The 22,368-nt window shown below is 61.0% G+C and overlaps 1 protein-coding gene across 1 annotated transcript in view; it reads left to right on the top strand.

Annotated features, from left to right (window-relative positions):
* Window positions 1-22,368, top strand: part of HMCN2 (hemicentin 2) — a 38,194-nt gene that overhangs the window by 12,674 nt on the left and 3,152 nt on the right. The window contains exons 25-75 of the mRNA XM_042786431.1: window positions 363-532; window positions 832-927; window positions 1,046-1,222; window positions 1,537-1,691; window positions 2,037-2,160; window positions 2,349-2,524; window positions 2,785-2,872; window positions 4,048-4,167; window positions 4,342-4,503; window positions 4,859-5,140; window positions 5,735-5,902; window positions 6,070-6,183; window positions 6,378-6,464; window positions 6,967-7,158; window positions 7,592-7,765; window positions 8,169-8,282; window positions 9,249-9,391; window positions 9,546-9,696; window positions 9,927-10,145; window positions 10,393-10,506; window positions 10,574-10,761; window positions 10,923-11,019; window positions 11,306-11,467; window positions 11,853-11,966; window positions 12,090-12,221; window positions 12,716-12,859; window positions 12,961-13,120; window positions 13,492-13,616; window positions 13,705-13,888; window positions 13,992-14,089; window positions 14,397-14,669; window positions 14,768-14,958; window positions 15,036-15,117; window positions 15,403-15,539; window positions 15,669-15,810; window positions 16,603-16,750; window positions 16,972-17,099; window positions 17,214-17,370; window positions 17,490-17,611; window positions 17,850-18,014; window positions 18,101-18,208; window positions 18,328-18,462; window positions 18,768-18,902; window positions 19,026-19,216; window positions 19,565-19,778; window positions 19,954-20,088; window positions 20,159-20,349; window positions 20,427-20,508; window positions 20,644-20,907; window positions 21,698-21,847; window positions 22,049-22,186. Of these exons, the coding sequence (XP_042642365.1) occupies window positions 363-532; window positions 832-927; window positions 1,046-1,222; window positions 1,537-1,691; window positions 2,037-2,160; window positions 2,349-2,524; window positions 2,785-2,872; window positions 4,048-4,167; window positions 4,342-4,503; window positions 4,859-5,140; window positions 5,735-5,902; window positions 6,070-6,183; window positions 6,378-6,464; window positions 6,967-7,158; window positions 7,592-7,765; window positions 8,169-8,282; window positions 9,249-9,391; window positions 9,546-9,696; window positions 9,927-10,145; window positions 10,393-10,506; window positions 10,574-10,761; window positions 10,923-11,019; window positions 11,306-11,467; window positions 11,853-11,966; window positions 12,090-12,221; window positions 12,716-12,859; window positions 12,961-13,120; window positions 13,492-13,616; window positions 13,705-13,888; window positions 13,992-14,089; window positions 14,397-14,669; window positions 14,768-14,958; window positions 15,036-15,117; window positions 15,403-15,539; window positions 15,669-15,810; window positions 16,603-16,750; window positions 16,972-17,099; window positions 17,214-17,370; window positions 17,490-17,611; window positions 17,850-18,014; window positions 18,101-18,208; window positions 18,328-18,462; window positions 18,768-18,902; window positions 19,026-19,216; window positions 19,565-19,778; window positions 19,954-20,088; window positions 20,159-20,349; window positions 20,427-20,508; window positions 20,644-20,907; window positions 21,698-21,847; window positions 22,049-22,186 (7,718 nt within the window). The remainder of the gene's footprint in view (window positions 1-362; window positions 533-831; window positions 928-1,045; window positions 1,223-1,536; window positions 1,692-2,036; window positions 2,161-2,348; window positions 2,525-2,784; window positions 2,873-4,047; window positions 4,168-4,341; window positions 4,504-4,858; window positions 5,141-5,734; window positions 5,903-6,069; window positions 6,184-6,377; window positions 6,465-6,966; window positions 7,159-7,591; window positions 7,766-8,168; window positions 8,283-9,248; window positions 9,392-9,545; window positions 9,697-9,926; window positions 10,146-10,392; window positions 10,507-10,573; window positions 10,762-10,922; window positions 11,020-11,305; window positions 11,468-11,852; window positions 11,967-12,089; window positions 12,222-12,715; window positions 12,860-12,960; window positions 13,121-13,491; window positions 13,617-13,704; window positions 13,889-13,991; window positions 14,090-14,396; window positions 14,670-14,767; window positions 14,959-15,035; window positions 15,118-15,402; window positions 15,540-15,668; window positions 15,811-16,602; window positions 16,751-16,971; window positions 17,100-17,213; window positions 17,371-17,489; window positions 17,612-17,849; window positions 18,015-18,100; window positions 18,209-18,327; window positions 18,463-18,767; window positions 18,903-19,025; window positions 19,217-19,564; window positions 19,779-19,953; window positions 20,089-20,158; window positions 20,350-20,426; window positions 20,509-20,643; window positions 20,908-21,697; window positions 21,848-22,048; window positions 22,187-22,368) is intronic.

Genomic DNA, 22,368 nt, shown 5'->3' with positions numbered 1-22,368 from the left:
GTGAGTACTGCAGAGTGGGGGGGGTCCTGCCCTCATCCCCCTGAACTCCCTTTAGGGGCTGTGTAACTCCCTGGGGTGCTCTGCAGCCCAGCGTGCAAAGCTTCAGCAGAGACTGGGATGGGAGTTCAGGACGGGTGGTAGGGATCTTCATCTTGGGATGTCCCTTATGATGGGTGGCATCCATTCCTGCTCCTTGCTCCTGGGATCCTGCCCTGCTCAATGATTTGGGCACTGCCAGCCCCTTTCCAAGGGGACAGTCCTTGCTGTCAGCACCTCACTATTTGCTCTTTTGGTGGGCAGAAACGGGGGGTGGGTGGTGGCAGGACAGACCAAGGGCTTGCCTCCTGTCCCCTTCCTCACAGGTGGCTGAAGGATGGGCACCCGCTGGGTGAAGGGGATGGTGCAGTGGTGTCTGAGGATGGTGGGACCCTGCTGATCACTCGCGTGGGGCTCAGCCACGAAGGGCTCTACGTCTGTCAGGGCAGGAGCCAGGCCGGGGTGGCCCAGGCAGAGGTGCAGGTTTCGGTGCAAGGTGAGTGCAACGTCTGGGGGTGAGACCTGTTACTCATCCCATGTGCCAGGGAAGATACAGCTAGTCAAAGGAGTCCGTGTTCTTGGCCCAGCTTTTTGGGAGGTGTAGGGTCACTAGCTTGACCCGTTGGTATCTAGCCCTTCCCCAGCCTCAAGCCCCTCTCCAGGCTGCCACTCTCCCAGGACTCGGTGTGTGCTGAGAGCCCCCGGCGAGCTCGGCCGTGCCCCATGGCACCGCGCCATGCGGCTGCAGCTGGCTTGGGATGCGCAGAGCCGGTGACTGTGCGTGCTGGGTTGCAGTGCCTCCCAACATCGAACCCAGCGTGGTGGACCTGGCTGTCCTGGAGAACGGCACGGTGTCCCTGGAGTGCCTGGCCTCGGGGCTGCCTGCTCCCGGTGAGTCGGTTCCTCTCCCTTGTCTCTTCCCCGTGCGTCCCTGGGGTTTTCCCTGCGTCCCCTTGGTGAGAGGGGCAGCAGCGTCGCTCTTACAGCTCGGCTCCCTGCTTCCCTCCAGACATTGCCTGGTACAAGGGACATGAGCAGCTCTCGACTGGACCGGGCTGGTCCCTGGCCAGGGATGGCAAGCGCCTGGAGATCCAGCGTGCCCAGCTCTCTGACACCGGCAGCTATCGCTGTGTGGCCTCCAACGTGGCCGGTGCCGCCGAGTTCCAGTACAGCCTGCGGGTGACTGGTGAGTCTGTGGTGAGCGGGGGAAGGACTGAGAGCTGGGTGCTTCCCCCGCTCCAAAACCTCTTGTGTGTGCATGGGACCAACAGGGCTGTCCCAGTCCTTGGGGCACATCCCTGGAAGATGGCTTTAGCAGAGCTCCTGTCCTCTGTCCTGTATGCAATTCCAGCCGTGCAATCCCCTGTGTTCATCCCAAATAACCTCCAAGAAACCCATCCATGGGGCCATGGTTATTGCCTGGTCTACACCGTGGTGACTCCTACCCATCCTGTCCTTCCTGCACCTTGCGGCTCCTGGTGACGTTTCTCTGCCCCCCAGTGCCCCCCCAGATCACGGCTGGCCCCAGGCCCCTCGTGGTGGTGGTGAACGAGCCGGTGATGCTGGAGTGCGATGCCACGGGGACCCCAGCTCCAGTGCTGCTGTGGCTGAAGGATGGCAATCCAGTGCCCAGCGTGGTGGCCGGTGGCCCGCAGGTGAGACAGCTCCTGATGGAGAAGGGGCTCACTGGGGATGCCCTTCCAGGAAGATCCTCCTTTTCCTTGTTCTGGCTTTTAAAAAAACAATTGCTGGGGCTGAGCAGGTGCACTATTGCCCAGACTTGCCCCCTGTTTGATCCATGGGATCATGGACCTGCTCAGCCCTGTGCTGGGCTTTCCTGCCCCGAGGGACATGGATGGGCAGAGGCTCCCTGGGATGGGACGAGGACGAGCTCAAGGCAGGCTTCTGCCCACCCATCGCGGTTCCTGCTTGTAGCCCAGTTGCAAGTTTCTCTGGTTTCATGCTCATCTGGGCTCTTTTTGCATCTTGGGGAAGCACAGATCCTCTCCGGTGGGCGCATGCTGTCCCTGCCCACCGCTCGCCTCCAGGACTCGGGGACATACACGTGTGTAGCCAGTAACACTGTGGGGGAGGACAGACGCGAGGCTGCCCTCGAGGTGCAGCGTAAGTACCCCCGTGCACCCCTGGCCCCTTCCCGCCAGCGTGGCTGTGGGGTTGGAGGTGATGCCCGGGGCTGTGGGGCTGCTCCTCTGTCCCCTTGCAAGTGCACAGGGCTGGGGGGACCAGCCCTGGGGAGGGGTACCAAAAGGGGTGGCTCGGGGAGGGTGCTACCCTGTTGGTCTGTTTTCCAGTGCCCCCCACCGCCCTGGGCAAGGAGGAGAATGTCTCTGTCATTGTCAACCAGCCAGTGACCCTGGAGTGCTTGGCCCTTGGGGTCCCCCCTCGGGGGTCCCACTGGCTGAAGGACGGGAGTTTTCTCACACCAGAGCAGGGCGTGCAGCTGTCTGCGGAGGGGACCATACTCCAGGTGATGTTTTGGACTATTGCAGAGAATGGGAGGGGAAACGGGGCTGTGAAGACCCCCATCTCCCCCTCTCCACCCTTGTGAGAGAGTGGGTGCAGAGGGAGGGGGGTGTCTCTCCCTGCTGCCCATGGCTCAGCACCATTCCCACCCCTCACGCTAATCCCATCCCCGTGGCTTCTGCTGGCACAAAATCCCCCCGTGGAGGGGCTGCGGGGATCCAGCTCTGCTGCAGAGTGTCTTAGTGTCTCTGCTTGTTCTGGCAGATCGGGCGAGCCACCGTGCAGGACACGGGCAGGTACACGTGCCGGGTGCCCGGCCGCCCGGACAGACACTACAACCTCGATGTGTGGGGTAAGGGCCATTGCAGCTGAAATAGCCTATCAGGGTAAATATATTGCGTGTGTGTGTGTACACGTGTATATACTATATGCTATACTATTTGTTTATATTTAAAATAAGTACCTGGGGTAGTTGACCTGCTTGGAAAACACTAACCCAAAATATTAAAGCTCTGCAAAATAATGGAGCTGGAGGTGGTAGGGAGTCCCCACCAGAACGGGTGTCAGAGGGGAAAAAGCCAATGTTTGTATGAGCCTTGGGGGAAGATTTCAGTGATGATGCAGAAGAGGAGGTGTCTTTCTGAAATTTGGGCAGGAGAGAGAAGGGATCTCCTTGCCATTGCCAGGGCTTTTCTGTCCTTTCTTTGCACTTAGCCAGTGCAGCAGTTGCTGCAGGTATTGTCCCCCTTCCTTCCCCCTGCCCGAGTCAGGAGGATGACAGCAGTGGATCCTCCCAGGATGGTCACTGGCCGCTTTTGCTCGCTTGATTTGAGCATCCTTGCAGCTTCCCAGCCCGTTCAGCATGTCTGCAGCGCTGGGGACTGAGCCAGGGTCTGGCTTTTATCAGGGATGCTCTAGGCCAGTTGGTGGAAGTCCTGCAGGCAGGTAGCCAGGGAGTGGAGAAAATCCAGTTCTCCTGATCTGGGCTTGTTCCTGCGATCCCTTCCCAGGGAAACATTTGCACGTCTGGTGTCCTGGCTCGGGTAGATTGTTTGGGTTCTGCTGTTTTTGTTTTTCAGGGGTTTCTGGGTGTTGGGGTTTTTCTTCTAGAAACTAATATCCCTCATGGGAAGGAGTTACTGTTTTCCAGCCAGCTGTATTTATGAGCAACTGAGAACAGCATCCGATAATGGAAAGAGTTAGGTAACCTTCCCAGCGAGCAGTGCTACCTAATAAGGCTGTGTCTGGCCAACCTGGGCTTGGCCTGCCTGTGTGGCTGGCGTGAGATGCTTGGTCATCCTCTGCTGTAGGCCACGTGCAATTAAAAGCATCACTCACTTAATAGCTGGAGAGTCAAGATTATTAGTTCCACATGGAGCCAGTGTAAGGGAGGCTTGCTGGTTCTTTGTGCGGAGCCCAGCAGAGCTGCGTGTGGTGTGTAGCCAGCAGGACAGAGCTCTGGTGGGGAGCTCTCTCCTCTGGTCTGGTGCCATCAGTAAGCTGCTCCTCTCCTCTCATCCCCTGCAGTCCCCCCGTCCTTCTCCTCGGCAGAGCCTGCCGCCGTGTCCGTGCTGGAGGGTCAGTCCGTCAGGCTGGCCTGCGAGTGCCACGGGATCCCCTTCCCCACCCTGAGCTGGTGGAAGGACGGTAGGGTCCTGCTCCTCGGCTTCATCCCTCCCCCAACACATGTGTTGACCCACCAGACAGACGTTGGTCTCCTCAGAGCGAGGAGTGCTTTCCACTGAGCAGTATCTAGCTTCTGGGTGGGAGCTGGTCCTGCTGGGAACCTGAGAGGAGGCTCCTGTCCCCTTCCCTGGGCAGGCGAGCCCCTCTCTGCCCAGCCTGGGAGCCCGAGGCTAGTGTCCGAGGGAGGGAGCGTGCTGTACATCGAGAAGGTACTGCTGGTGGACAAGGGGACGTATACCTGTGAGTGCAGGAATGCTGCCGGCAGCAGCAGCAAGGAACATCACCTGGAGGTGCATGGTGAGCCAGGGGGGTACCCAGAGACACAGAAAATCTGTGGGGGTGGCTGAAGGTGCCCTGATCTATCTCAAAACAAGGTCCAGCTGGACACAAAAGCTCACAGCCGTTACCTGCTGCCTTGGGTGCTTTGGAAAGGATGCTGGTCTAGCTTTGCCCCTCCAGCTTTCCTCTTGGCTCCAAGCTTCTTGCAGCTGGTTTTTGCTCCAGCAGCCCAACTGCACTTAGTTGCACCCACTCGCATTTGCTCCACCGTCCCGCTGACCCCATCTGTACCGACGGCGTTGGTATGGCCACTCACATACGGCCAAGGTTGTTGCTACAGCATCACCTCCACCCCATGTCCCTCTGCCCGCAGCGCTGCCGAGGATCCAGGGCAGCAGTAAAGCCCCCAGGAAGGTGTCTGTCATCAAGGCTGGCGAGACGGTTTTGGAGTGTGAGACCGCGGGGAAGCCACCACCCACGGTGACGTGGGTGAAGGACGGGCAGCCCGTGGCTGGCGGGGACGGGCTCCTGCTTACAGAGGAAGGGAGGCGGCTGCACATCCCCGAGGCGGAGGTGGCCCACGCGGGACGCTACACTTGCCTGGTGGCAAACGCGGTGGGGCAGGAGCGGAGGGAGTTTGACGTTGCGGTGCATGGTAAGGGTGTGGGACGGGGCTGGTGGCTGCGGGGGGGTAGGGATGCAGGGAGGCTCAGGAGGGTGGTGATGTCCCACCACATGTTTGAGGCAGCATAAGCACAGAGAACAACCTGATGTGGAGTAGATCTTGGACAACCCAGCAGGTAGAAGGTCTTGGGTCAGAAGGCACAGCTGTAGAACTGGCTCCATCAGGCAGGAGTTTCTTTCCAGGGCCGTCAGAACAGACCATCTCACACTTTATGAAGTCATCTACTTCCCCAGGACTTGAGGATAACTCATGGGACAAGGTACCAAGAACTTGAGCTGAAAAACACCTGAGGTGGCTCAGGGTGTGTGGCTAGTTTGGTGTCACACTTGTGGGCTTGGTGCAGGTAAGTGGTACATACTTGCTGTGGGTCACCTGTCCTATAACACCTTCAAAGTCAACAACTTCAGATGACGGTAATGGTCCTTCTGGGCTTGTGTCCTTAAACTGTATGAAGCAGGAGGTTGTGAACAAGTTGGGTTTACCTGGGTTTTTCCCCCCTTCACTTTGCTCCTTTGATGTCTTGGCCGCTTTTCAAATGGATGTCCAACCTTTCTGCATCCCCAGTTCCTCCTGACATCATTCAAGGATCAGGACTGACAACCAACGTCAGCGTCTCTCTGCAAGGATCCCTGACACTGACCTGCGAGGCCACCGGTGTTCCCCTGCCCACAGTCACCTGGTCCTGGGACGGCTCTCCTGTCACCCCCAGCGAGCACATGCATGTGCTTTCAGGTCAGGGATGAGGCATGGATGCAGTGAGAGACAAGAGCTTGGGGAACACATTTTGCCCCAGTTCTGATGGGTTTAAATATGGTGGAGCTCCAGCCCTGCAGGAGCACTGCTGGGAGGGGCTGGTGTCTGGATCGGGGCCCTGAGACCTCTCTTCTCCGTGCTTCCAGGGGGCTGGCTGCTGAGGCTCACCCATGCACGAGCCCAGGATGGTGGCCACTATTCCTGCCTGGCCAGCAACGTAGCTGGGGAAGCCAGGAGGCATTTCTACTTGGAGGTCCTAGGTAAGGAGGGGTCCTCCGTCTGCTGCAGGATTCATGGTGGGATTTCAGAGCTTCATCCTTGCAGGAACAGGCACGAGTTAGGACTGGGCATGGCGGGAGATGCAGTACTGGAGTCCTTCGTGCTTTAGCATGGGAGCTCAGAGGCTCGGTGAAGCTGGCCAGCTGCTGAGATCCCCGGTGGCTTGTGTTCCTAGTTCCTCCCCACATTGAGAACGTGGGCGAAGAAGAGACCATCAGAGTGGCTGAGGGTCACCCTGTCACCTGGTCCTGCCTGGCTGCGGGTGAGCATCACGCTGGGAGCAGAGCAGGTGGGAGCTGGGGCTCGGGGACAGCCCACCTGAGTCTCCCTTTGGGGCGTGGAGCAAATGGATGGCTCCAGTCGATGACGTGAGAATAGCTGAAATCAGCTGAAGAGCTTTTTTGGGATAGTTCCTGGCTTTGCAGTTGGGCTGTCCGGGAAGCACTGGGGAGGGGACGCCCACGTGGGGAGCTTGTTCTACAACGTAAGCTCCAATCTTTCCCAAATGGAGCTAAAATTCCTCTAATCTGGTTTCTCCTTTAGTGATGGGAATAATTAATCACCTCCTACTCAGGACAGTTTTCTTTCTTCTTGCTGGCTCATCCAGCAGCCTCTAAAAATCTGATCCAGATCATGATAATTTTGGATTTGGGCTGATGTCCCTGCTTCTCAGAAAAGCTCAGGCACGGTGACCTCGGTCAGGCTGTGCTCATGCATGGAAAAACTTTGTGTGAAGGCCAAAACCTGATTTCCACTCCACACAGGCAACCCCCAACCTAAGATCACCTGGCTGAAAGACGGCCACCCTCTGCCCACTGGAGACACCTTCTCCATCTCCCCTGATGGCTCCGTGCTCCACATCCCCCAGGCCTCCCTGTCTGATGCTGGCCGCTACTCCTGCTTGGCCTCCAGCTCCGTGGCAAATCAAACCAAGCACTACCTGCTAGATGTTTTGGGTACGAGATGTCTTTGGATGGAGGCAGAGCCTCAGGTGTGAGCAGGGGACATGGACTTAGAGGGCTTTTTAATTGCCTGCCCCAGGTAGGTGGGGAGGATCCCTTAGTCCTACAGGCAGCAGCGTGGCATGAGGTCCTAGACCTGCCCCAAAACCCTTGTGAGACCTCTTGGAGGAACATAAAAGGTCCATCTAGTGCAGGATCCATCTCTGATGGCTTATGGGAAGGAGGAGTATGTCTTCTGTGTCCACTGTGTTTTTGGAGGGCAACAAGACAAGGCAGAGCCTGAAGCTGGGCTTGTGCTGTGCATTTCACATGCTGTGGTTGAGTCCAACTCCCTGAACTTGGGTCATGCTCTCTGGTGGGGGGATGAAGCATTGGGAAGCCAAAGTGGGTGCTAATGCTGATCTGCCACACAAACACATCTCTGCAGCCAGTCCTGCCTTTGCTGGAGATGCCCATGATGCTGCCATGGAAGAAGTGACAGTGGTCATCAACAACCCCATCTCCCTGGCCTGCGAGGCTCTGGCATACCCATCTCCCAACATCACCTGGCTCAAGGACGAGGTTCCCCTCAAAGCGTCTAGAAATGTCCTCCTGCTCCCTGGTACTGTGCTGGTGTCCACTGGCTCTGCATGACTGTGGTGGCCCCTTGCTGCATGCCTGGGGGAGTGGGAGTGGGGCCTTTTCCTGGCCTGGCTGTGGTCCAGGGCAGTGGGGTGGTGAGAAGTCTTCATCCTGCAGGACCCGAGGGGCTCGGACCATCAGGTGGATGCTGTTCTTCCATGTGCTGCATCACCTGATAATAGCTAGAGCCTTCTCAGCAGCATCAGTGAGAGTGCTGGTTTTGATAAGCCTGGAAACTGGGCTCTAGAAGAGCCTTAAACCCCCTCAAGTCAGGCTTACAGATGATCAGCAGGTCCCTTAAGATGCCTTCTCATGCTGCATGGGGATAGACAGCTGTGGCTGGCTGTAAGCGGTGACCCTCTCAGGAGACTCCCTTTGCCCAGGTGGCCACGAGCTGCAGATCCTGAATGCCCAGGAAGAGGACGCAGGCACGTACAGCTGCATCGTGGCCAGCGAAACTGGGGAGGCTGTGAAGAACTACTCCGTGAAGGTCCTGGGTGCGGGAGCTCTCCTTGTCCTTTCCAATTCCTGCAGTGACCCTACCACTGTAATCGGGCCAGTGCCCTTCCCTTCCCATGCCTTCATCCTGGGGAGCTGCACCTTGTGCAGCTGGTGCTCAGTCATGCCAGCACATACCCCCCAAAAAGCCTCAGGTCTACCCTGGGGAGGGCAAAGGGGTTATAGAATCGTAGAATAGTTTGGGTTGGAAGGGACCTTTAAAGGTTGTCTAGTCCAACACCCCCCTGCAATGAGCAGGGACATCTTCAACTAGATCAGGTTGCTCAGAGCCCCATCCAACCTGACCTTGATTATTTCCAGGGATGGGGCATTTACTTTTTGGGCAACCTGTTCCAGTGTTCCACCACCCTCATCGTAAAGAATTTCTTCCTTATATCTACACTAAACATACCTTCTTTTAGTTTAAAACTGTTACCACTTGTTCTATCGCAACAGGGTCTGCTAAAAAGTCTGTCCCCATCTTTTTTATAAGCCCCCTTTAAGTACTGAAAGGCTGCAGTAAGGTCTCCCCGGAGGCTTCTCTTCTCCAGGTGGAACAACCCCAGCTCTCCCAGCCTGTTCTCACAGGAGAGGTGCTCCAGCCTTCTGGTCATTTTTGTGGCCTCCTCTGGACCCACTCCAACAGCTCCATCTCTTTCCTGTGCTGATGGTCCCAGGGCTGGACACAACTCCGGGTGGGGTCTCACCCGAGTGGAGCAGGGGGGCAGAATCCCCTCCCTCGACCTGCTGGCCACACTGCTTTTGGTGCAGCCCAGGATACCATTGGCCTTCTGGGCTGCAAATACAGATTGCCTGGGTCATGTTCAGTTTTTCATCCACCACTTGCCAAGGGTCCAACTAGGGGTGTCAGGAGTAACCTGAGGTGCTGCCTGTCACTGATGAGGGCAGAAGAAAGTCATTGGAGATTCTTCTCTCATCCCAGCTGTGTCATTTTTCCCCACTAGTTCCTCCTTGGATTGCCAGAGATGATCCTTTGGGGCAACTTGCTGTGAAAGAGGTGAAAACCAGTGTCAACAGCACCGTGATGCTGGAATGTGAGACCTGGGCTGTGCCTGAGCCAACCATCCAGTGGTACAAGGACAAGCAGGTGAGGTCCTAACAGCAACCAGGGAGGAGCTGCTGGGTTTGGGGACCCTCCCAGGTGGATGGAGCAGGAAGATATGGCTGGCTGGACTCTGTCCTACTCTTGGGTGTGTAATCCTCCTCCTACCCATGCCTTGGGGCTGGGAATCTCTGTGCAGCTCCTGGAAAGTGCTGGCCACCTCCAGATCCTCAGCAAGGGGCAGGTCCTTCAGATCAAACCAGCTGGCGTCTCTGATTCGGGGCACTACACTTGCGTGGCCACCAATGCTGTGGGTGAAGATGACAGAGACTTCATTGTGCACGTCCAAGGTGAGCCCTGGGTGGCTGGCTGGCACCCAGAGCAATGGGTGTCCTGGCAAGAGAAGGGGTCCTCGGTGGGGTCCCTTGTGGGAGCAGAGCAGAGTGAGCAGGAAGAGAAGTTTGTATCTGGTGGAAAACAAGCATCTCCTTGGCCCTTATCAGGCCTGGGTAGATGCTCTGGTTGCACGTGAGGGTGCAAGTCCCCATTCCACACATCTGACCAGAGCCTGTCCCCGCAGTGCCACCCCTCTTCCAGCAGCAGACAAGCCCCAACGAAGCCTTTGAGATCTTCTACCGGGAGGAAGACCAGGATGGGGAGGTGACGGAGCACCGGCAGGCTGTCCTCAACCAGCCCACTGCGCTCTACTGCGACACCAACGCCATCCCACCCCCCCGGCTCACCTGGTACAAGGATGGGGAGCCCCTCTCCCCTGGCCCGGGGGTGCTGATTTTGCTAGGTAATGCCCGTGAACCCCCACTGTGGGGTTTTGGAGGGAGTTCCCTGCAGCAGCTCTGTGGGTTGAGATCATCAGTAGCGTGGAGGAGGTTGGATCCTGTCCCCTCGCTCCTGCCGGCGTGCACAGCGCCCATGGGACCTTGCAGGGTCACTGGGGCTGCGCAGGGACCTGTGCACAGCGAGGTTGGAGCGGACCCCCCCTGCAGAGCCCTCCCCATTCCCTGCCCCAATCCTGCCCTGTGCTGCAGGGGGCCGGGTGCTGCAGCTGCCCGCGGTGCGGGAGGAGGATGCGGGCAGGTACACCTGCGAGGCGGCCAACGCGGCGGGGCAGGACCGCCTGCACTACGAGCTGGAGGTGCTGAGTGAGTACGGGGTCGGGGCCGGGAGGGGACAGAGGCACGTGGCAGCCCCGTAACCGCCTGCTTCCAGCCGCCCCGGCCATCGGCGGTGGCACGGAGGACCTGGCTGAGGAAGTGACGGCCACCATCAATGACACCATCCGCTTCAAGTGCGAAGCCACCGGGCACCCGGTGCCCGCCGTGTCCTGGCTCTGGAACGATGCCCCCGTTGTCATCGGCCCACGGCACCGGCTCCTGGAAGGCGGCACGGTCCTGCAGGTCGGTGTCCCCGTGAGCAGGGTGGCTGTGCCGGGGGGGACACGGGAGATGTGGAAGGGATGGGACACTCTTTTTCTTCCCCAAGGAAGAGGCTGCCCTGGTCTTGCCAGGTGCCCAGGTCCCCATGGGACCCCCAGCAGCTCCCTGCTCCCCCTTTGCAGGTGGCTGCGGTGGAGGCGGGTGACACAGGCAGCTACACGTGTGTGGCCGAGAACCCAGCCGGGTCAGCCGAGAAGCACTTTGTCCTTGCTGTGGAGGGTAAGGCACTCCCGAGCAATCCTTCCCTGTGTTGCTGATGTACTCTCTCCTCCTCCTCTTCCTCTTCTTCCTACTCCTCTACCAGCTGGAGTCTCCAGTATCTCCTGAGCAGCATGGTTGCCTCCATCCCCTCGTACTTGTCACGCTCGCCCTGTGCAAGGAGGCCGAGGTGCCAGCACACTCAGAGCAGGCGAGACGCTCAATGTGCATTTCCTCCTGGGGAGAGCTCAGCCTCGGCAGTGACGGTTCCCTTTTTGTCACTCTCTTTTGGGGTGTGCTGGAGCAGAAGCTCCCTGGATTGTGGGCACAACCCCCCAAAGCATCGACGGTGTCATCAACGGCAGCGCCTCGCTGGAGTGCGACGTCCGATCCCACCCCGCTGCGGAGGTTGCCTGGTACAAGGATGGTCATGTCCTGCAGCTTGGTGAGGAGGTGATCGTCACCCCAGGTACGTTGGGATGAGCAAGGACGACAGCCTGACCCCGGGGCTTGGCACAGCCACGGGCTCTACCTCCCCTAATCCACCCTTCTGGATGCCACACGCGGGACTCAAGCTCAGATTTCTGGCCGTACCACGTGCTAACAACTCGCTGCCGAGAGATCCCCTTTGGAGAGCACCAAGGGTTGCATCCTGCAAACTCTCTGCTGCTGCCCTCCAGGAGCTCAGCACCCTTTGCTGTGCACAGGGCAGCCTCAGACCTCAAAGAGAGACTTTGATGGTCAGACACCTCTTGCACGGAGCTTGGCCAGCTGCTGGGGGATGGGTCAGCTTGCCGGCACGGTGGCCCAGACCTGGTCCTTCTCCAGCCTGCCCTGCTCCCTGCTTTTTCCAGGCTCGCGGGTGCTGCAGCTCCCTCGCCTGCAGCTTTCCAGCTCAGGCACATACACGTGCGTGGTGCTGAGCGAGGCCGGCCAGGACGAGAAGCATTTCATCCTCACCGTCCACGGTAAGCGGCGAGGGCTCGGCCGGGAGCTCTGCCCCCCAAGCACACACTGAGGAGCTGATGGCAAATGCCAGCCGGCGTGTTCCTGCTCCCCCATCCATCCCCACTCCTCCTCCTCCTCCTCAGAGCCCCTGAGCATCCCGGACCAGCAGCAGGAGATGCTGGATGCCGACATGGGGACCCTCCTTGTCCTGACGTGCCAAGTCACTGGTGTACCTGCGCCTGCTGTCACCTGGCTGAAGGATGGGACCCCGCTGGGTATGTGTGCAGGGGGAAGCCGTGCCGGGCTGCCATCCCAAGCCTCACTGCCACCCTGACTGAAGCAATCCTGCCTCAGTTTCCCCATTTCTAATCCTGCTGCAAGAGACCTGCCGGGCTTCACAGGGGAGGAGGCAGAGCACAAAGGGACTGGAGTTTTCCCTGCATGTTTCTAAGAGGACTCGGATTCATTCCTCAGGCTGAAGAAATGGGATATGGGCATGAGATGTGATGGAGGGATGTGGGGGTGAGCTCTCTGGGTACTAGCCCTTTGGGGTACTTGCTGGGACAGGGGTTTGCCCCTAAACCAGCGGCTCTTTTCTCTTGCAAGACTCCAGCAATGCCCAGTGCAAACACCCTGCTCTGCAGAGCCCCAACCGCCGCTTTAACGACGTCGCCAAATCTGGGTCCTGGGGGGTGGGAAGAGGGGGAGCATGACAACGTGCTCAGTGAGGGAGCACCGCTGCAGCCCTCTCCACCCTGTCTCCTCCCAGAGAGCAGCCCGGAGTGGGGCCTGGTGTCTGGGGGGGGCGAGCTCCAGCTCAGCCCCCTGCAGCCCTTCCACCAGGGCCGATACACTTGCCTGACGCGGGGCCCGGGTGCAGAGACACGCGAGGACTTCATGGTGCTCGTGCGAGGTAGGGCTTCCCCGAGGCGGCGGGGGTCCCTGTGGGCCTTCCCTCAGATGGGAGCCTTCCTCCCCCTCCCCTTCCTCAGCCTCCCTCTCTTCTCGGTGCAGTGGCACCCCGGATTGCCAGCGCGGGGGTCCCCAGTGAGCACGTCGTGCTGGAGGGCAGAGGGGTGAAGCTGGAGTGCCGGGCGGAGGGGCAGCCCCCCCCCCAGATCTCCTGGCTGAAGGACGGGCAGCCCCTGGGGCTGCAGCCCCCTTCACACGCCCGGTGAGTCTGGGGCAGGGGGGGACCACCCCCACAGGCTAGCCATGGCACAGCCCCATCCGTGCCTCAGTTTCCCCTCGTGCAAAAGCAGGGCTGAGCTCTGCTGCTTCTCCCCTGTCTCTTTGCCTGGGCTGGGATGAGCATATCCCAGCTGTTTGCTGAGGAACATCATCCCGGGTTAAGCCCCGGTGTCCTGGGTGGTGCCGCAGCTTGGCGTGGTCACAGTCACCCCGTCAGGGTCCCAGCTGCTGCCTTGGCCTTGCAGCACACCCCAAAAACCTGCAGCCTGGTTTGCAACCAAGCACAGAGCGTTTCTGCCCCATGGGCACCTTAGGGATGGACAAACGAGTCACTGCACCATCCTCCCCGTGCAGGATGTCCCCGGATGGCAGTTCCCTGCTCCTCGAGCGGCTCCAAGCCGCCGACTCGGGGGCGTACACCTGCCTGGCCCGAAACAGCGCGGGTGAAGATGCGCGGCTGCACACGCTGAGTGTGCTGGGTGAGTGGGGCTGCGGCCCACGGGGCAGCACCAGGGCCACCCACCCACCCCCCACCAGCCCCCTCAGCCCCTCTGTCCTCTCGCCCAGTCCCTCCCGCCATCGAGAGAGGCACCGACGACTCGGGGGTGGTCCACGGTGTCCTGTCCATGGCAGTGACACTGGAGTGCCGGGCACGGGGGTCCCCTCCGCTGCACGTGAGCTGGCTGAAAGACGGGCTGCCCCTGCGCCTCTCCCCCCGTGTCACCCTGCTCTTGGCTGGGCACGTCCTTCGGTAAGAAACGATCCTGAAGTGATGTAGTGTGGAGACCTTAGGGGGGATGAGGGAGTGGACCTGGAGCTGACATCTCCTCCCCACACCCCACTCCATGGGGTAGGATCTCCCAGGCACAGGTCTCTGATGCTGGGCTCTACACCTGCATTGCCTCCAGCCGGGCAGGGGTAGCTGATCGAAGATTCATCCTGCAGATACAGGGTAGGGGGCAGCCAGGGGTTTGGGGAGAGCAGGGCGGGGGGCACTCAGACACCAAGTTTGCTGGCAGAGCACGTGTTGTGCTTTGCAGCCCTGTTTCCAAGCAAGACCCTGAGCCATTCCTTGGCCACTGTGGTGGGCTTAGAAAGGATGGAGTGAGGCAGGAAAAGCCTGAAAGCAACCTTCAGGGAGGCTGAGTCACCTCTGGGTGCTCGCATGACTCCACGGAACTGCCAAACCCATCCTCAGTGTCTGGGGATCCAACTTCACTCCCACAGCCCCCCCCTAAAGGGAACTTCTCCCTCCCCAGTACCCCCTGTCCTGGAGAGCTCGGAGACCAGTGAAGAGCAGATGGTGGCTGAGGGCTCCAATGTCACATTCAGCTGTGAAGCCACCGGGTCCCCAGCACCAGCGGTGACCTGGCTGAAGGATGGCGAGCCCCTGGGGCGACAGGGCAACCAGGTGCCCGGCAGCCCACGGCTGAGCCTGGTGGCCGTGGGGCCGGCCGACGCGGGGGTGTACTCCTGCCTGGCAGCGAACGAGGCAGGGGAGGCCAGCAAAGCCTTCCACCTCCTGGTGATGGGTGCGTGTCTTCCCCCGGGAATTTGGGAAAGCCAGCTTAGCCAATTTTTTGGGAGCAACAAGGGGATGAGCCCACCCGCCTCGCTGTGTGCCTTGCAGAGCCACCCCGCATCGAAGCTGCGTCCCATCCCACTGAGATGTCCATCGCCGTGGGCACCCCACTAGAGCTGACGTGCGTGGTGACGGGTGTCCCCGTGCCCACTGTCACCTGGGAGAAGGACGGACGGCTGCTGGCAGGGCCCTGGCTCGTGTCGGGGAATCACAGCACTTTCCACGTCGAGAGCACAAAGGTAGGGGTTCTGCTTTCTTCTCTCCACCTGTATTTTCTTTCCGTGCCTCAATTTTTCCATCTCCTGGCTTTGTGTAGGTGGCCGACGCTGGCTTGTACACCTGCCTGGCCACTAGCCCTGCCGGGGAAGACAGCAGGAGTTTCTATGTTGGCATCCAAGGTAGTGTGGCCTCAGCAGTGCAGTGAGGAGGGTGCAAGCAGGGGTTGCTGCAGGGTGGTCAGAGCTTTGGGGGACCAGAGATCTGGAGCACCCCTTGCATCCCTCCTTGGGATTGTTAGGGGGTGGATGGGGAGGGCGGTGGGGGCTCTAAGCCTCCAAAGAAGGGGCTGGAGCACAGCATGATTGTCCTGCAGAGTGGGAGGCTCTGCGTGACTTACGGGGACAGTTATGGGGGGACCCAGCCCACAGGGCACCCCCTGAATCACCTGGCAACGTGTCCCGCAGCACCTCTCAGCACCACGAGCGTGGGAGACCCCCCCAGCATCACCGCTGTAGCAGGGGGGCAGCTCATCCTGGAGTGCCCTAAGGCTGCCGTGCCACCCCCCCGCATCGAGTGGCACTGGGAGGGCTCCCCGCTGCGGGTACGTGTGATGATGGGCCCTGGGATGGGGCAGGGGCAGGGGCAGGGGCTGGGGGTGCACCTTTACCAGCCCCATTGTGGTGGGGGGGAGCCTCTGACGGGGGCTCCTGGCTGGGGGGGGGGATGTTAGGAGGATGCCCGCAGGCAGGTCCTGGCCCAGGGGCGCTTCCTGAGGATCCGGGCCGTGGGGGCAGCTGACGGTGGGGAGTACGGCTGCAGGGCCACCACCGCGCCGGGGGACACCAGCCTGCGCGCCCGCGTGGAGGTTCACGGTGAGTGCCACCCTGCCGCGGGGCTTTGCTGGCGGTGCCAGCTCCTTCCCTGTTAATTCAGGGATGCGCGGTGTTATGGGGTGTTGTCGTGGTTTGAGCCTGGTCGGCAGCCAGCCACCACAGCCGGTCACCCACCCTTCTCCCTGCCACACCTGGGAATGGGGGAGGGAATTGGGGGGCGGGGGTAAAAGGAGACTCGCAGGCTGAGATAGAAACAGTTTAATAATGGTAATAAAACAAGAACAATGACAATAATAGAAAAAATATAAACGGGCAAGGCACAGTGTAATTGCTCACCACCCACTGACCAATACCCAACCCGTTCCTGGCTAGTGATCCCAAAATACCAAGATCCTGCAATCCTGGAAGAGAGAGATCTCCTTCCCAACCACCCCTCCTCTATATAGTGAGCATGACGTTCCATGATATGGAATATTTCACTGGCCAGTTTGGGTTTGGTGCTGTGGCCGTGCTCCCTCCCTGCTCCCTGTGCCCTTGCGCACGGGCAGGACATGGGGAGTCGGAGAGTCCTTGAAGTCTCGGTAGCAGCTGAAAACATCAGTGTGCTATCAGCATTCTTCTCCTACCAAACCCAAAGCTCAATCCAAAACACAGCACTCTTCTAGTTCCCAAAAAGGAATATTGACTCTATTTCAGACCAAACCAGGACAGGTGTCCTACGGTCCGGGGGAATGGGAAGGCAGGGTTGGATGGTGCCCAGCTTCTAGTGCTGGTCTGGGCTGACGTTCTCCATCCTCTGAGCCCCGTCTCTGACTTTCTGCGGTGCCGCAGTGGCCCCGGAGATCCAGCCGGGCCCCGAGGAGGCGAGGGCACTGCTGAACGGCTCGGTGGTGCTGCCGTGCCAGGCGGAGGGATGGCCCGTGCCCCAGGTGACGTGGCAGAAGGACAACCAGCTCCTACCCCTGCACGGGAGCAATAGGTATGAGGCTCTGTGGATTGGCAGCACCAAGAGCCGGCTTTCAGGTCGTGCCAGCCTCCCCATCAATAGGTGTTTTGGCGTGCCTGGAGCAGACAGTGCTGTCACCCCGTGCAGGGTTGTGCTCTGTTCCCACACCAGCTCCGTGGACGTGTGCCACGTATGGCTGCAATGGCACACGTCACCTTCCCTGCCCCCAGGGCTCCCTCGCTCTCCCTCCCCAGGCTGCAGCTCCTGCCAGGCGGGTCCCTGCAAATCGACCCTGTTCAGGTCCAGGATTCGGGCTATTATCTCTGCATGGCATCCAGCCCCGCTGGCTCCGACCGGCAAGGCCTGGACCTCCACGTCCTGGGTAAGCAGAAGAGCTAGATGGATCCTTCCTGGGCTCAGCCCACTGCTGGGCTGCTTTCATCAGTGCAACGATGCGCTGCTGTCCTCTGCTCATCGCCACCCTGCCCTTCCACAGTCCCTCCCGCCATCGCCCCCGGGCCCTCCAACCTCACCCTGCTGGCTCAGCAGCCGGTCACGCTGGGCTGTGACACGTGGGGATCCCCTGAGCCCCGTGTCAGGTGGGAGAAGGACGGCCGCCCGCTGAACCCACACCTCCTGCCTGGAGCCTACAGGTACCCACAGCCCCGGCCACCTCGCCCACCGAAGGATCCTGCTGTAGGGTGGGGTTTGCCCCCTCTCGCTGCTCCCCAGGGGACAGGGGCTGACATCGATGCATGCTCTGCCCACGCAGCTTGCAGTCTTCGGGGTCGCTGCTCATCGCCAGCCCCGGTCCCTGGGATGAGGGGCGGTTCGAGTGCATCGCCACCAACGCCGCCGGAGAGGCACGCAAGGTCTTCCTCGTGTCCGTCAGCGGTGAGACCCTGGGGGCTGTGAGTCTCGCCGAGAGCGGCTTTCCCAGGGTCTGTCACCACCTCGGGGGGGACGTGGGTGCATTTCAGCCCCCCTGTGGGGTTGGGTCCCCTCTTGATTACTGGGCCATGGGGGTGGGCAAGAGGAGAAATAGAAATACCTGTGCCCACGTGCATGGGGTTGGAATCCCCTGCAGCATTTGCCGTGCAGCCCCGCTCACCTCCCGCCCTCACCTCTTCAGTACCCCCCACCATTGCCAACGACCTTATGGACGTGGTTGTCACCCGCCTGTCCCCCGCGGTCCTCACCTGCTATGCCTCCGGCGTGCCCCCACCCGTGGTGTCGTGGAGCAAGGATGGGGCTCAGCTGGGCAGCCGAGGAGGGGGCTACCGCATCTTGCCCACAGGTACAGGCTCAAGGCAGTCCTGACGGGGTGGTGGGTCCCTGTCAGACCCCCCCCTGCACCCCTCCCTTTGCCCACTGTCTGCCCAGGGGCCCTGGAGATCAGGCAGGCACTGCCTGTACACACCGGCCACTACACCTGCACGGCGAGGAACGTGGCTGGCACGGCCCAAAAACACCTCCAGCTCACAATACATGGTATGCACAGCTCCCCGGGGGTCCTGCTTCTGGGGGTCCTACTCCCAGAGGTCCTGCTCCCTGTGCCTTGGCCCAATTTGGGGGAGCCCTGGTGGGTAACGCTTCCCTGCTGCTTGCAGAGCCCCCCGCCTTGAAGCCCCTGCCTGGCATGGTGATGGTGATGGTCAATGCCAGCGCGGTGCTGTCCTGCGAGGTGACAGGCGTCCCCCGGCCTGAGGTCACCTGGCAGAAGGATGGTGTCGGCATCGCCGGAGGTGAGCGGGAGCCCGCTGGAGGCTGGCAGAGCCCGCGCTGCCTGCCAGCCTGTGCCTGGGGGAGAGATTTGGGTGCCTGGGGGGGTTGTAGGCATCCCAGCAGGGTGCTGGGTGGCACTGTGCATGGGTTCTCCTGGCTCCCAGCTGCCATCCAAGGTGGGTGCAGCGGCTGCTGGAGCCATTCCCTGGAGACTGCCCAGGAAGGGGCATTTCTGCGGGGGGAACAGTCCCTGTCCCCTGCCCATCCATGCCCTGGCACGCCTGTGCTGCCCCCTTTTACCTCCTGTTCCTGCCCATCCCTGCAGGGCCTGGGCTGAAGGTGCTCCCCAACGGGCAGCTGCATCTCCTCCGAGTCTCCCCAGGGGATGCAGGCACCTACCTCTGCGTGGCTCGCAACCCCTCGGGCACCGCTGCGGGGAGGACCAGGCTGATCGTGCAAGGTAAAGCTGTGGACTGGGGCCCCAGCGCTTGTCCCCTCCTCCGCCCGGCTCCTTCCCTGGCACCTCGTGGTGAAACGTGACTGTCAGGGTGTGAGCGAGTCCCTGCCCTCCTGCTCCATCCAGTGCCCCCCATCATTGAGGCTGGCCCGGTGAAGCTGGTTGTCCTGGAGGGGCTGGAGGTGCTGCTGCCCTGCGCTGCCCGTGGCATCCCTGAGCCTCGCGTGTCCTGGAGCCGGGAGGGAGTCCTGGTGCGGGGCGGTGGGGGGAAGGCCACCATCCTTCCCTCTGGGGACCTGCTGCTCCGGGATGTCCAGGTGAGCACCGTTCCCTCCTGTAGCTGAGCTGGCTGTAAGGTCGGAGAGCTGAGAAACAAGTGTCTTTTGCTGCTGAAAAGAAAGCCCCAGGTTGTTCCGCGCCCTGCTTTCAGTCCCAGGCTGCTTTCAAAAATCTTTAGCAGAGGCAGAGCAGCCCTTTGCAGTAGGCTGGTGGGTTGGGGCAGAGCGGGTTTGCTAACGTGGGCTGGAAAAAGTGGCTGTGGCCAAGCTGTGGCTGTTTGGGTGCACAGCAGCCAGCAGACCCCTAGCCCAGTGAGCCAGGGCTACAGCTGGACCCCAGACCCAAGCTTTGACCCCCCTCTCTCATCCTCCCCTTTCCCCATGCAGGAAGGGGACGCCGGGAGCTACTCCTGCACTGCGGTGAACTCAGCTGGGAGGGCTGTCCACCAGCTCTCCCTCTCTGTCCACACCCAGCCCACCTTCACCCTCCCACCCGGAGACGTTACCCTGAGCCGGGGTGAGAGGCTGGAGCTGGTGTGTGCCACCGCGGGCAGCCCCCAGCCCCACATCTCCTGGACGGCCAACGGGCAGCTCATCACTGGTGCGTGGGCAAGGGGTGGAGGATGCTGAGCTTGAGGGGAGGACACGATGCTGGTGCCACCCCGGTCCTTTTTTCACCTTTTGGGGTCCCCAGCGTGCTGGCATGTCTGGCTGTGTGAGGTTATAACCAGCTGGTCCCCCACTTTTTTGCTTTTTGGGGTGTTTGTACCCCGCAGATGGTGTGTCGGGGCAGAGTGGCCGGAGCACCCTGCGGCGGGAGGCAGCCACCCGTGCCGACAGCGGGACCTACGTCTGCCATGCCGAGAACAGCGCCGGTGCCATCAGGGCCACGGCCTTCGTCTTCGTCAGAGGTAGGTGTCAGCGAGGAAACTGGGATGCCCAGCCAGCCCCCCTCCTCTGCCATCCCTCTCCCTTCCCCAGAGGCACCCATCATACAGGGGGACCCCAGCACCTACCAGGTGGAGCACCCCGGGGGCGATGCCCGCCTCGACTGCGCTGCCCAGGGCCACCCCATGCCCCTCATCCACTGGAGCAAGGACGGGGTGCCGGTGGTGGCCAGTGGGCACCTGTACCAGCTACAGAATGGCTCCCTGGTCATCCGTGCTGTGGGGGTGAGTGGGGGCAGGGGGGTGCAAGCACATTTTGGGGAGCTTTCATGGCGCTGTGTTAATGCTATTGGTACTGCTAGAGCACCGACGCAGGGCACTACCGGTGCGTGGCAGAGAATGATGCGGGCACAGCAGCAAAAGTTGTCACCCTGGCCTTGCAAAGTGAGTGTTGCTCTGCTTTGCACCTTCCTTTCGAGGGTCTGCTGATCACGTCCGTCCCCCCCCCCCGCCCCCTGGGGAATGGCCCCAGTGCCACCGGGATGCTGCAGCACTGCCTGCATCCCTCTCCCTGCCCAGGTGACCCGGCGGTGACGGTCACCCCGCGGGCGGTGGCGGTGCGCGCCGGGCAGCGGGTGCTGCTGCACTGTGCTGTGTCAGGGGAGCCCACCCCCGCCGTGGAATGGCGGTGGGAGGGGGAGCCGCTGCCCGAGGGTCCCCGCGTCCTGCCCAACGCCACGCTGCTCCTGCCCGCCGTCAGCCGCCGTGACGCCGGCCGCTACTCCTGCCTCGCTCGCAACGCCCTGGGGACCGCCGTCGCCCACGCCTCCCTGGCCGTGCAAGGTGGGGGGGGCTGCCCCGGGGCTTTGGGGGGGCTTCTGGGTGACCGGGGAGGGGGGACTGGGCTTGCCAACAACACCGCTACACCTTGGGGTAAGACTGCTGACACGGCGGTTTGGAAGGACACTGCCTTTCCTTACTTACTCTACACCCCTTGATCCATCCTTTGGTCTGCCCTCTCCTCTCTTCCACCGCTCATCGGGAGGTCTGAGCCCAGACAAACCCTTACTGGTGCAGCCGCCACGTGCCAGCCCATGCCCCCACTCCCCTCTCCTCGGCCTTCCTGCGTTTGCTGCCCGTGATTAAATTCCCATTTCCCAGGGGCTCTGCCAAATGCCCAGGCACATCCTCTCGGGGAGCAGGGGGCCAGTCCAGCCGGCAGCATGGAGGAAGCGCCGGGTGCCCTCTGCATCCCCTGCGTGGCTGTTGGCATTTTGCTGCCAGGTGCACCGGAGGAAAGGCAAATGAAATCTTGGGGCTGCTGCCAGGGCTGTGGGGGTTGATACACAGCAGTGTTTGGGGGGTGCTGGTGCACATCAGTGTGCACAAGGCACGGAGCCATGCTGGCAGTGTCCCTTATTGATGTGGCACCGTGCTGCCTGCACCCATGGGGTCTTTGGGGGCTGTGCTTGCAGCCAGGTAGGGATTCTGCCCGTCTTGCTCTGGCTGCCTTCACCTCCAGAAAATCAGATTTTCTAGATGGACAACTTACTCTGAGAGGAGATGGGAAACCCCCCCACTTTCCCACAGGAGAGCAGCCCTAGTGCTGACCCCCTTGTCCCTTTTGTCCCAGGGGAGCCACGCAGGGTGCAGGGCAACCTGGTTGGTGTCATCAATGCCCACGAGCTTGGTGTTGCCACCCTTGATGCCAGCGTGCTGGATGACCCACGCTCCGGCACTACCGTCATCCGGAGCAGCATCGGCAGCATCCCACCTGCTGCTGGTAGGTGTTCACCCCTCTCCTCACCCCAGGCAGGATTTTGAAAGCTTGGAGGAAAGATTTTTTTTTTTTCCCCTCAAAAGCTGCACCCCACATCTGTGTTGTGCCCCGTGGGTGAGGGAGGTTGGGGTTGTCAGGGAGGGCTGGGTGCCCCCTTAGGAGGGTGCTGGATCTGTGGTGGCATCTTTCCTCCCTCACCCTCAGGGCCACTGATGCGGGTGCTGGTTGCCATCATCGCCCCCATTTACTGGTCCTTGGTGCACACCGGTGGGGGGGCCCGGAGTGGGTTCCTGCTCACCGGGGGCACCTTCCAGCATGAGTCTCAGCTGGAGTTTGCCACAGGTGAGGGACACCAGGAGCCCCAGGTGTGTCGGGGGGGGTGGCTGCGGCGCCCGGTCCTGCCCGGTTTAACCTCCATCTCCCCCCATGCACCATCCCCGGGGGGCTCAGCCCACTGCTGGGCTGGGCTGAGCTTCACAGCCAGAGATGGAGCTGCATTTGGGGGTGCCGTGGGCTGCTACTCA

The sequence above is a fragment of the Tyto alba genome, unplaced genomic scaffold (genome assembly GCF_018691265.1).
Source record: "Tyto alba isolate M040663 unplaced genomic scaffold, T.alba_DEE_v4.0 Super-Scaffold_11, whole genome shotgun sequence".
NCBI classification, from domain to species: Eukaryota; Metazoa; Chordata; class Aves; order Strigiformes; family Tytonidae; genus Tyto; species Tyto alba.
This window is presented reverse-complemented; position numbering and strand designations above follow the sequence as displayed.